This window comes from Pithys albifrons, chromosome 3 (genome assembly GCF_047495875.1).
Source record: "Pithys albifrons albifrons isolate INPA30051 chromosome 3, PitAlb_v1, whole genome shotgun sequence".
In the NCBI taxonomy this organism is placed as follows: Eukaryota; Metazoa; Chordata; class Aves; order Passeriformes; family Thamnophilidae; genus Pithys; species Pithys albifrons.
The window spans coordinates 56,887,003-56,900,701 of NC_092460.1; the positions used below are offsets into that span (position 1 = coordinate 56,887,003).

The 13,699-nt window shown below is 40.1% G+C and overlaps 1 protein-coding gene across 1 annotated transcript in view; it reads left to right on the forward strand.

Annotated features, from left to right (window-relative positions):
* The first annotated feature begins 593 nt into the window (after positions 1-593).
* DCN (decorin) overlaps positions 594-13,699 on the forward strand; it is a 44,233-nt gene continuing 31,127 nt past the window's right edge. Inside the window, exons 1-2 of the mRNA XM_071552100.1 lie at positions 594-838; positions 4,826-5,061. Of these exons, the coding sequence (XP_071408201.1) occupies positions 4,854-5,061 (208 nt within the window). The 5' untranslated portion in view covers positions 594-838; positions 4,826-4,853. The remainder of the gene's footprint in view (positions 839-4,825; positions 5,062-13,699) is intronic.

Consider the following 13,699-nt stretch of genomic DNA (forward strand, 5'->3'; position numbering starts at 1 on the left):
TCAAGACAGGGGAAAAAAAAAAAAAAAAAGTTTATATAAAGCAGCTCTGACCACAAATGTTAGAATCATTTTACTAATGAAAACATGATTTTCATATATATCAAAAACATGCTGTAGTTTGAAAAAAATCATACAGACTCTGTTATTAAACAAGATAATAGTGTATTAAACTACATATTGCTTGGTTTGATAGTGATTATAGCATAAGCAGGTTGATATCTGTTTAAGTAGTTTTACTTAAAGTTCTTTTTTTCCTGATAATAATCTCTATTTTGCCTAACTCTAAAGTTAATTTTATATAACTTCCTTGATTTAGAAATACTATAAACAAGAAGACAGCCTAACATTTTTTTCTTTAGTGAGTAATAACCCCCCCCTTCCCCCCTCCATATTTAAAACAAAAAAAACTTTCTTACATATGTGTTGTAGGGACATAAATGAAATAAGTTAGATGAATTACAGCTAAGAATGTGTATTACAGTGTATGAGTAGTTTGGGACTGTAAACAGTTGAAAGAGAAAAAAAAACAAATGAAAAAGAAAAAGGAGGAAAAGAAAGCAAAAGAGCTGATAAAGTTTCTGGCTACAATACAGGAGACATATCATTACCATATGATCTAATGTGGGTGTCAGCCTGGATTGTGTTCATTGAGAGAAACCTTATTTTTTAACCGTGCTATGGAATAGAAGCAGGAGGGTTTTCCACCAAGTGACAGTCACTGAGCTGAATTTACCCCCTCCTCCTTTCCACACCTGCAAAGCCTTTTCCCTGGGTTGAATATTTAGTTTAATTACATCTCAGCTTTGAGAGCTCCTGTTGCAAATCTCTGGATTAAAAGGTATGGTTTTTAGTAATTCTCCTGAACTATGCTGCACTAATAAAACTTTAGGGAAGTCTATGGCAAGAAGTACTTGAATTTTAAGATAAGCAAGTTAAAAATCCTGCTAAATGTTTAGCAATGTTAAGTTTTCTATCCAGCACTTTTACTTCTTAAAAACACGAGAATGCATTCTCAGGGACTGTGCAGATTTCCTACTGTTTATTTGACTATTCTGTCTCATGTTTTCATTTGTGTAAGTACTGCTATAGCCTTTTCTTTTTCTTTGCTGTAAACTTTTGCAGCACTATATTCTCTCTTTGCAATCCAGTGTTTAGAATCGGTGATGTAGAGAGTGTAAAAAATGTGTGTGTGCTTACATTTGTTTTAAACTGCACTCTGTGTTTCATTTGAGTTTCTTCATACGTATTCCAGACGCTGATGAATATAATTTCAATTTCAGACTAAAAAATCTGTAGTAGTTAGTTAAACGGGCTCATTGTATACCTTTGTAATGTTAGAAAGTGCTATGTTACAGGGTACAAAAAAGGGAATCACATTTAAAGAAAGTTCTTATGAATGAAATAGTAGAAAAGAAAATTCCTGTAGTTGAAAGTCCAGAGTTTTGGTCTCTTTAAAACTTCAGCTCCTTGCACATCTAGACTTTATTGCACAAAATGGCTAAAACATAAAATGGAGGGGGTTTTTTTGAAACTGCACGTATCGTTTAATTTGTCTTTTGTTCAGTTTTGAGAGATTTCTGACATAGATGAACCGGTATTTAAACATTAATATTAAGGTAAACGGACAAGAAGACCACCGATACTGACGTGACGTGAACTGATGAGACATATTTCAAGTGACATTTTAAACTGAATTGTGGCCAAGCCTATGGTATAGTTTCCTCTGTTTGTGGAAAAGTCTTCCTCATTGTAAACACATAATTAAAGGAAATGTAAACAGTTATGTCCTGCAGGCATAAATATTGTGTCACAGAACTTTAAGAATTTAGATTTTGTTGCCCTCTTTCTTTTTGCAAGTGAAGTGTAAACATTTCTTGCTAGTACAGTTTTGTATATATCTTTTTCATTGTTTATATTCATTTACACATGCAAACAATAGGAACAGATACATTAGCCTGCAGGATGAATTTGTATTTGAATGAATATATGCAGACCCATATTTATTACTATATCCTGAGGAATATCTAGCTTGTCTCTGATATTTTCTCTGCTGTGTCCTCAGATTATATATTTGAAATCCTTTGTTGTCCTTCAGTTTTATTTTATAGCCAATTCCTTCTGATTTTATAGTTTTTACAAAATGGGGACCAAAGAAAAAGGCCTGTTACAGGGTTTAACTGAGATATATGAAGTCATCAATATTAATGTGTATAAGAAGCAAAGTGTGAACACACTTCCAAAGTGTCTTTGCATTTTCTTGGACTTTTTTGAGAGGTAGCAATTTAACTCCAAGATAAGATCCTGATTGTGGATTCCTAGGATGGATAGTACTTCAGCAGTGACTCTAAGAGTGAATACAAGAAGTTTTAAATATTTAAGAATATTTTAAAATCATATTAATACATAAAAAACCACCGAGTAAGGTCTTTAAAAATTACTGACTGCCACTGGCATTCCAGGACTAGTGTGTAGCATTCCCAATGTTTATTGATGTCAATATATATACTGAAAAATAATTTCTACTGGACTAATAGTTTATTGATTATTTTCACAAGGCAGCTTATTGTGATGAATGATGGTGATTTAGCAAATTTGTCTTCTTGCTCAGACTGCTAATACATTGCATTGTTATTTTATGATCATTTGCACATTAATATATCAAAAATCTCATTTTAGATAAACCCTGGTAACAACTCACCACCATGCATTAGCACCACTTTGCTGTGACATCCTGGCTTGTCCACGTGTGCTCTGCTTGCACTGTAGGGGTGCTTTTGGGGAAATGGCACAGTCCCAGTGTTGGTGGGGGGCCAGAACAGGAGGAAGCAAAGGAGGATGGTCCACATGGGAAGACAGCCTGCCCTGCTACATGTCACGAGTTTACACAGCACTGAACTGGGCTGTCAGGACAACTCTGACTCCATAGGTGATGTTGGGGTCTGTGAAACCCCTCAGTGCATGTAGTAAGACAGATGTCTGTTCTAGGAATAGAAATACTTTAATCTCCAGATAAGAAAAATATGTCTCTTCAAGAGACAACATAAGTAGTGTCTTACTTCATGTGATATCTCTTGGGAGTCTTTGGGCTATCTGAAGATTTAAGATACCTATCTTCCTGTCAGGTAGATTACAGATATGTAGGCTATGATTTTAAACCTACCTTATAGTGTGACTGTCTCATCCGTTCAAGAACAAAGCCTAAAAGTTTCATCAGGACTACACAATATAAACTATATCTAATTCCAGTTCTGCAGCTATTTATTTGTTTGTTTGTTTGTTTGTTTGTTGTTGCTGTTGTTGTTTGGGGTTTTGTTTGGTTTTGGGGTTTGTTTGTTTGTTTATTTACATTAACCACTTCTATTAAGATACCTGGTTATAGTACTTTAGAAAGGCTTCAGTAAAACCTGCTCGCTTAACATCACCTGTTCTTGTTATTTAGCTACCTGGTGGATTCCATATGTCAGTGTAGGAGGGAGGCAGTCCTCCTGCCTCTCCCACATTTTTATTAACTTTCCATTGATGAATATTGAGCTGAAAAGTGCTATACCACACCCCTAACTGCCAGATAATTTCTACTAGAAAAAGAAGTAATCCCAGCTAGTACCCAGAAAAGGTATTTTAAAATAAGTAAATGGACATTTCTGCTTTTATTACAAAGAGTAACATCTGTGTTAAGGACTATGCCATCCATTTTAAGAAAAGGCTCCTATATAAACAACAAATTAGCCTTTCTGTCACTTGGCAACTGGAAGGCAAATTATTTTTTGTGGGTTCTTTGAGACAATGAAGGTGTGTAAAGTATAAGCTTCTTCATATAAAATACACAGGAAAAAGAAAATAATTTTCAGAAAGTGAGGTGATCTCTACAGCCGTCATACAAAACCTGCAAACAATTTTGTAACTTCTCCTTAGTACACAACAACACAGGTAGCACAATGTACAGCGTGTTGAAATGCATTTAGGCCTAAGTCCTGAGAACATTTTTTTAAGCAGTTTTGCTTGCTAACACCTATGGCAATACATACTTGTGTAAAGTTGCCCCTAAGCATGAAAATCTGCAGAATGAAACCCTGGAGTCCCATTCAAAAGTGTGTACACAACACTACAAGTATCCATTTGAATGCAGAACAAAGAAGAGGATTTTCAGGGTGCATGTGAAAAATTTTGAAAGAAAGCCAAGGATATTTGACACAACACAACACTGTATTCCATTTATGGTGCTGTTTAAACTGGAAAAGAAGTATAGAGCATTTAAACAGCTAAAGATCTTCCCCTCTCCCTCCACCCTGTCACTAGATCCTACTCTTTCTCAGTCAGTTTTACTAGGCTATAATTTAAAACACACAGCAAGCTGGCACTTAAAAAAAATGTATTTCTCAAGACATGAAATACTGAATTACAGTGAGTATGGGAACCTCAGGTTTGTCCCCAGGGGACAAACCCATTGCTATGAAATAAATGCTAATGAAATCAAATAGACTGTTATGTTGGCTGAAAACAGACACATGGAAAATGTGGTTTATTGCTTTGACTGTTTTGCATAACAAAGTTGACAGTGCTGCCTGTTCCCAATAAATATTACTCTAAATATGCAAACAGATGTGTTTACAGTTGTCTTCAAACTGCTGTTTAAAAAAAAAAAAAGCCTATTGACAAGCGGTTACCAGAGTACTATCACATAACTGTCCTATTTTCACAATTCAGTTTTCTTTTATTAAAAGGAACAGTTATGCAATTGGTGGATGTGCTGGACTTCCTTCAGCAGGAACTGTGCAGCTATGGGAAACTGCTACTTTTGTTGTTAATCTGCTGCTTTGAATCCTAGGTTCTGCTGGGAGTCGACGAACTAAGTCATGAAGAGGATGACTCTCCTCTTCATCCTACTGCTGCCAGCATGCTTGGCCAAGCCATTCCACCAGCAGGGCCTTTTTGACTTTATGCTGGAAGATGAAGGGTCAGCTGACATGCCTCCAACAGATGATCCTGTCATATCTGGATCTGGACCAGTGTGCCCCTTCCGTTGCCAGTGCCATCTTCGTGTGGTGCAGTGCTCTGACCTAGGTAAGCCCAAGAGTACCTTCACTCATTTTGTACTTACATTCTAGACATGGGGTTTGCAGCTAAGACCATCAAGCTGCTATGCACTGCCATTCTGTAACTTTTGTTTTGGGGTTTTTTTCCAAAAATATGCTACAGCTACTGTTAACTAGAATTTACTGTACAAGGTAGGCCATAAAACCCTGACAAGATGGGCATTTGTTGGGATCATGAAGAATGTTTTGTATATATACATTTAATTTGTTCTGTGAAAGACCACAGATTCTCTTGCAGAGAAAATAACTTTTCCAAACTATTCCTTCAAATGCATGTTAAATAAATTCAGTGAGGTCAGATGTGGGAATGGAAACATTTTAAAAGGTTCTAAATTGCGTGGTCCAAGCTCCAGCACCCTTAATCATTCTGCCTAATACCTCAACATAGAAATCATCCCATTTCCATTGGAATACATGAGCATGGAATAACTAAGTCTGAATCATATATCCCACAACCAGCTCTTGGGAAGTAAGAGCTTGGAAATGCTCCAAAACAATGAACACATTTTGGAGTTCTTTATTAAATGTCCTAGACACTATATGAGCTGAAATCATGAGAACCTTTCTCACATGTACTAAGGCTTGTCTGCACAGTCAGTGCAGCAGGATGTGAAGCCATGTCTGCCATCACTGTATTTGACTTTTCCATGCAGAAGTCTCAAATAATGAAATCGACTTCAGTGAAACTGCTCTTGGTTTAAACCAGTATTATTTAGTTTGAGACAGTGCACAGTGCAAAAAATCAATCAAAGGTGGTCTTGCTTACAAGGAAGTTAGAGAATTTTTTCAGTGGACAGATAAAGAAGTTCTCATGATTTTATAGAAGTTGGATGTTTTTTGAGTCTTCTCTCAGCTCTTTAAATGTATAGCTGTGTGTTTCTATTTCCCCATGTTGTAGCATTCGTTTTGATAATTACTGTAAATCATGGCACAAATCCGCCAATTAGAACCTGTGTTTCATTGTGGGGGGTGTTGTATAATTATAGAAAGGAGGGGGAAGTTTTAGTTACCCCTCTAGAAACTTCTGTGACTTTATTAAAGCAAGCCACATAGTTATGGAACAGATATGTTTGGCAAAGACCCAGTGAACAATGCAAGCCAAGTTGCACAAATGAGTTCAGGCTAACCTAGCCTTACATTCATAAAGCTTTCACAGTAGTGTCCCTGTTGAAAGATATATCTTTTTTTACCATTTGTGTGCCAGAGAGTAGCAAACATGGAGTGGGGAGTGGGGAGGAGATTGCCCCACTTGTCATGAAAGTCTTAGGTTTCATTGTTATACTTGGTAATGCTGATGGAATTTAAGTTATTTTGGGAACTTGTTTGCAGTCTGCTTCAATTCTGCAGAATGTAAAGAGCTTTCACTTGGTAAAAGATGTAGAGATATTCACACAGGGACCCTTTGCTGCTGCACTTGCCCCAATGGTCATTCATTTCTCCTTCATACCCATATGGTTTACAAAGCGTTGCACTATAGTCCACTACATAGATATTTCTGGGTTAATAGACTTCTATACTGACCAGAAAACTCAGAAATACTGCAATTAAGGTCCCAGGTCTGTGTTTCCCAGATAATTTCGAGTGGGGTGAAAAGAAGGAGATATACTTTGAGTTTGATGTAAACCCACATGCTACATAAAATGCAATGAAAAGATTGTGCTTTTGAAGCAGCTGGGATGATAACATCCAGCCTCTGGGCATGAAGAAAAAGAGATCTCTCTGGGCTTAAAATATGCAGCCCTGAAAAACAAATAAGTAATGTTTCCCTGGCAGAGCTCCAGGAAGTAATAATCATTCAATGCCAGACTTGGCATTACGTTTCACCTATCCTTGTAGCATATGGCTATAACAGCCTCTGATGGGTCATGACCCAAGTGCGAGGTTCATGAGGACAGATGTCTGATGGCCACCCTGTAACAGGGGCAGGACAGCTGTGTGTGCCACCAGCTCACAGACAAACCTGCCTTCCACTCTTTTCTGGCCTTGAGTCTCCTTCTGTGTGACTCAAACCCAGACCAAATCATGTTTGCCTCATGACTTGAGGAAAGCCTGTTTCTGGCCCTGAGAGATCAAACTTCGTTGCCTTTTGTGGAAGTGTCCGGGCATGATCCTGAGCTGTGGGGTGGGGTGAAGGGTGCTTGGGGTGTAGCCATCAGGTGCATTTGCACACAGGAGCCATGAAACCAGCAGTGAGAGTTTCACCTTCCTGTTACCCACTGTTCCTGGCCTGACTCTCCCTTCAGCTCAGGGCATTTCCAACCCAACCAAATTAGCTACCACCCTTCCCTAAAATGATCAAGTTTAGTTATCTGATCCCAGGAGTACTAATTGAAGAAAAACTGCAGGCAACAACAAGACTCCTTCCAGGGACATATTAAGACCTTACTAAATAAAGTCCCACAAGGGAAAGTTGAAATCTAAATTAAGATTCCTTCTTCTATTCATTCTCTGGCATGGAAAGGATCTTTGCAGCCACAAGCCCATGGGTCCTGAGGGCATGTCAGAGCAAGGTTTCTGGAGGACCCTAATGTGGGCAATATGGAGAGGTCTCCTCTTCCTCAATCTCTTTTTTTTTGTGCCCAAAGGGGCATTTGCTGTTTGTAAACTCTTGCTTCATAAGGAAAAACCTATCTGACATGAGGTTATGTGAATAAGCCTCAGGAGAACTATTGGATCCAGAGTCCAGAGATCAGGTTTTCCTTTTTTCTCATGAACAAGTTGGAATAATTAAAAATATAAAATCCACGTTCAATAAAAACAGTGAAAAAAATGCCCCGTGGTCCAATTACAGTCTTGTCAGCTAAATTTTTGCATTCCTCTACTTATAAGCTTCAGTCACGTCTTCCTAAGCACACACCTACAAATTAATTATTTTTGTCTCCAAGCCAAGAGCTGAGTTGGCAGGAAGGCAAACTCTGCCATCTCACATCCTGGAGAAGAATTATCTCTGAACCATGGTTACTGATGAGTGGAGACCAGATCCACATTGTGCCTACTTTTAATGAGGTGTATTGCCTTCGTCAACAGGCTCAAGGATCTAATCAAGGAAGGCCATTGTGGTACCCTTATAAAAGTACTGCCTTTTCTGAATCTGCCTCCTGTTGCTAAAAGGGAACCACAGGTTGACTTTTTAATCATAGCTCAGAATGAGGCATTACTATGATGTAGCCAGACTTTCCATAGAAATCACAAACATATTACTTATTAATGCACACTACAGGTGAGGAAAGCTGATAAAGCTGGTCAGAGACCACTCTTCCTGTTTTAAAATAATAAGTACAGGGAAGATGTGCAGTTGACCAGACAAACATGCCTCATAGAAACTCTAGCAGGATTAATAGTTCCATTTAAAGTCTCATCCTCCCAAAGGGAGTCTCAAGTAAAGTTCACTCCAAAGTGCCCTGGTAGGCAGGAGCATGCATGCGTGATTACTCAGCCTTGCAGCGATGCAGAATGCTTCATAAGCACATTCAGAGGTGGTGGTCAGAGCTTTATTTCACCTTCAGATAAGTCTGGCAGCCCCTTACTAAGAGAACAGTGTCTCTGCACAGGATGCAATGAGATCGCCTTCCTTGGAGACTTTACAGGATGTAAGAGGGTCTCTCCATTTCTGTGAGCATCCCACAGAGGTTTTGAGGTCTCTGAAAGGTGTGCAAGAAAGAGATAGATGTCCATAATCAAGGGTCAAGAAGTAATAGGGCTAAAATTGAAATTTTACTCATAGCTAAAGAAATGCAGGGTTTCTCCAACTGTAAAATAAAGAGAGTTCAGCATGAGTATTGGAGTGTGTGTTTGAACAGCACTTTGAGATCAGTGGGTGAAAAGCTTGTGGATATGCAAAGCATTATCTCAGAGATCTGGTAACTTGAGACAGTTTATCTGAACACATACAGTGTCTCAGTATATTAGCTGATGGCTCTTCACACCTGAACCATGGTAACATGACAATTTATTTGTTGACAACAGATTATTTATGTCATTGTGTAAAATCTTCCAGAAATATTTGAAGACCCATTTTCTGATTATAACTCCATGTGAGAAACTCATGTCTCACTGTAAAGGAAATTATCTCCTTTGTGATATACCTTGATTTGAATTACTTTTGTCAACATAAAATCTTTTTAAATAAAAATATTACATGCTTCATTGGGTAGCCCTGAGATTAGCTCAATTGGTTAGAGCAGGGTGCTAGTAATGCCAAGGTGGACTTAAGGGTCCACTTAAGGGTTGGACTTGATGATCCTTGTGGGTCCCTTCCAACTCAGAATATTCCTTGATTCTGTGGTGATCAATCTCAGCTATTTTATGAGTTCAAGAAAACAGATAGACTTACTTTCATTGTGTACTTAGCTTTAGAATCCCTGACACTGTTTGAATGTTTACTAACCTTTCAAAAACATAATCTTAAAAGCCAAATGTTTCGCTCAAAATCTTACAGGTTTCTAAATATGCAATAAGAGAAAGCATGGATATTTAAATGGTCAGACACCAACAAATGTAATTTCTAAATAAAAAAGCTTTAGTTAATTTACATTGTAGTTCATGTGCCTTTAGGACAAGTTATTTCATTATTATTCTCAGGTGAGGTTAGGACTCTGAGTCATCTGGGTTTCTTTCACAGCTGTGGAGTGAGTTAGGCAGCCATAGAAGCAGAAGTTCATCCTGTCTAAGGTGGATGTCAGTGACAGAAAGGGTTCATCACTCAGCAAATCAAACTGCCACAGCAGGCCAAAGACCAGACAAGGCTACACAGCTTATTTTCAGATTAATGAAGTTACGTGTATTAAAATTGAAGCATGGAAAGATAGACTCATGTTGCCATCATTATTTTGTGATAAATTTGCTATGGATTATTAAAATTTTTATATGTATTCTGCTTCAATACAATTTTGGGGATGCCCTGGAAGTTAAGGAATCATGAATTAAAGCCCCGTACTCACAAAATTCTGAAAAATTGTTAACTCAAGAACAAAATAATTAGAAAACACTCTTGAAAAATTGTCAAGAAAAAAAATATTGACCAAGATGTAGTGTGCTTTTTATTAACAAAATTCCATTATCTTTAGTCAGCATAACAGTAAAAGACAGGCCTTATTTCATTGCACCTGAATTACTGATGTTACAGTTCCAGATGATAAACGAGTTTCTAGATGAAAATTAAGCTACTCTAAATATAGCTAGTCTAAATATAGCTAGTCTAAATATACCCCCTTTTTTTTTTTCCAGATTTCCTCACTTCAGAATAGAAAATGTCATTTAAGAAAGCCTAGTGGTAGGAATGAAAATGTGGACTGCTAAGTCCAAGTGATACAAAAAGTGACTGTTTTCTGGCTGATTCTATGACAAGGGTTCATTTTTAACTCTACCAATGAACAAATAAATAGATAGCTAGTAAAATATGAGTCATAGCAGGTGATTACAATGCTTAAAACATGCTAAGTAAGCATTCCTTACACCAACTAGTGTTATAGAAAACTGTTCACAAAGTCTAGTTAACATGTTATTCTGAAAATATTATAGCTTGAAGCAGATTTTCAAAAAAACTGTCTCCAATCCAGATTTGACTGTGTCCCCTCCTTATCACCTTTGGACTCAATGGTCTGTATTTTGCTTTGCACATGTCCTGGATCTGTCATTTGGTTAAAAGGAACTCATCCAAAAGAAGATAATCAGGTTACTGAAAAAAAAGAGTATTTTTCTGAATGTACTTTTATTGTTTCCTAAAGTTAGTTGTTGCAGACCACGCACTAGTGAGATTGCACACACCAATATGATGTTCAAGCAAATCCCAAGTTTATTCAAAAACACAGGTAATATATGACCTCAAATGACCCCGCCCTAGGTGCGGTGGTCTGACTCCAATTGGTTGAGGCTGGAAACACGTCCTTTTAAGGTGAAAATGAAACTTGTAAGGTGGTCATTCAGACCCACCAAAATCAGGGCTGCAACATCTCCCCCTTTTGTTTCAAAGAACAAAGCCAAAATGCAAAAAACATAATACACATAACTCCTTAGCTAACTTATCCAGTGGGGAAATTGTTACCATTAGGATCATGCATATTGCAACTTGAACAGAAAGGCTGAAAATTTTGAAAATTGAGAAATAACATTTTGAAAATCTTAAATTTTGCTAATTCAAGACTTAACAGGGTATTTTGTGGGTTACACATCCCTACCTCCCCCTCTCTTTTCAAAATAGACCTTTGGAAGGAGGTACAGTAACCTTTGTAAACTAACACAAACCAATACACGACTAAGACATGTATGCTTGGAATTTACAAACTTACAACTAGTGCAAAACAAGAAACTTTTCTTTCACGCGTGAAATTGTGGTCTTTTTGTGCAGTCATCACTGCACAAACTACTCTAAACAAAACTACAAATTTTATTAAATTTTGTGCAAAGTGTCCAAGAGTGCAGAGTGACTTCACTTAGCAAAGAAGCAAGTTCAGTCCAGCTGAGCTAAATTTCCTTATGCTATAGTTCAAGGTCCATTCTCAGAACCTCTGTGTGGCCATCACAGAGGTTTGAGAATAGCTTTGAGTCTCAGTCACTTTATACATTCTTGGTAAAGCAGTAAACAAGTGTGAATTCACAAAGAAAATTCACAAAGGCAAAACATAACCACTTAGATTGTGCAGAAAATGTTCAGCAGCTGAGGGGACAGGTGTCTTTACCCCTGCAGCTACTGGGCAACTTGGCAGTGCAATAAGCTGAAAAATGCACTTTAACTGAAAATTAACCAAATTTCAAAATACAGGCTAAACAACATGCTAACTTGAACTGGACTGTTCTTGTTTGATTGGACAGTTAATGACTAGTCCTAGGCTACCACTGCTTGTGGTTGTGGTTGCCATATGGGGAAGGCAGCCTGGCTCCAGTTTCCATGAGGTATTTGATTGGCTGTGCTCCATGGCTTGCAGCCCCTCTGGTTTTCTGAAGGCCTAGCTCCCCACCCCATGTTTGTTAGAGGAGTACCATCCTTTTTATATTTAGAATGACAATCATGGGCCTTGTGACCGAGCCTGTGACAACGGTTACATTCTCCAGTGAAGCTTTGAGTTCTGCTATATTTTGGTTGTGCTGGACAAGATTTTGTTGTTAAACTCCAGGGTCTTTTTCCCCTTTTTTGGGTAGATTGTTTGCTAAGAGCTGTGGCTAGAGCAGAGGCATGTAGCTTTGCTTTTTTCTCCTCTTCTACCCAGGGCAATTTGGCACAGGCTTCAATTAACTGTACCAAAGTAGCTGTGAAAGCTTCTGAAATTGTCTTTTGAGTTACCAGAGGCTTCCCTGTTCTAGGAAGGTTAGAAAAAACAGCTAAAGCAGCATTCTTGGATCTTTCAAATCCCTTTTTTACTACATCATGCTTCCCAGCTCCCCCCAGCATGTCCCAAACAGAGGCTTCTTTTTCTTTCGGTGCCGTGCCTTTAAACAGCTGTGATGTTGCTCTCCATTCTGGGATATAGCTGGTGGGTGTGGCTGTCGGTGATGGAGGCTGCAGGTACCAGGTTGCCGGCACAGGGGAAGTCCCTGCCAGCGCTGGGGGTTCCGGTGCCTGTGTTGGCAGCTGTGGGCAGCGCGTGGCTATCGGGGAGAGGGTCCCCGCTGGCGCTGCAGAGCTTGGGTCCTGCGTGACCGGTGCTGTGGGAACTTGCTCCCGGGACGCCTGCGCTGTGGATGGCACGCAGTGAAGGGAACGCCTGGGGGAGCTCCGCTGGCTCCGCTCCTCTCGGGAGGAGTCTCTCCCCTCTCCATGACGTAGTCTATCCACGCTGAAGGTGGTGGGGGTGGCGCGGGAACTGATCCGCCCCAGGGGCGGGCGAATTCGGAGCTGACCCCGGCCCCTGCGGGCTACGGGGGACCCGTGCCTGGTGCATGCGCTGTGATTGGCATGCAGTAGGGAGGGGGGTTGGGCGGTCCTTGCGCCTCGTGGTAAGGGCGCGCAATTCCTTTGTTTGATTTCGCGGGCTTTGCGATCACGTGGTCTCTTTGTTTTCCTGGCCACGCGGTTTCGAGCCCTGCTGAAATGTCTCCCGCGGCAGTTTCCTGCCGCAACGGAGCGACTCCGGCGCACCCACGGGGTGGCGGGGAGCACAGCGGAGGCACCCCAGCCCCGAGGCACCCGCAGGGCATTGGCAGCGGCAGCAGAGCCGAAGGTGGACGGACAGGGGAAAGCTGCCCTCCCTCATCTCTCTCTCAGCTAAGGGCACTCTCCATCGCACTCTCTCGGATTGAGGATATAAATAAAAGTCACTCATGGTTTGGCATGGCTGGATGCTTTCTCCGGCGTCTCTCGTGGGGTTCCAAGGTTGCTGCTGAGGTCCGGCCGCTCCTACAGCGGCAGCCGGTGGTACAGGCATGTAAAAGGTGGGCTTTGGGCTCATTTGCTGTGCATAGGCTGTTTCTTGGTAGTTGTAAGGCGGTGCAAAGACAACTTCTTGGCTTTTTGCGGCGACGAACGGCGTGGAAAGGCTTTGATTCCATGGTTGCTGTGATTCTGTTGGGTTTTCCAGAGTGGGAGAGGGCAGTGCCGCGTGTGGGTACGGGAATGACACAGCGCTGGCTTCGCGGCAAAGGTCCGGGCTCCGTGCTTGTGGATAGAGCGG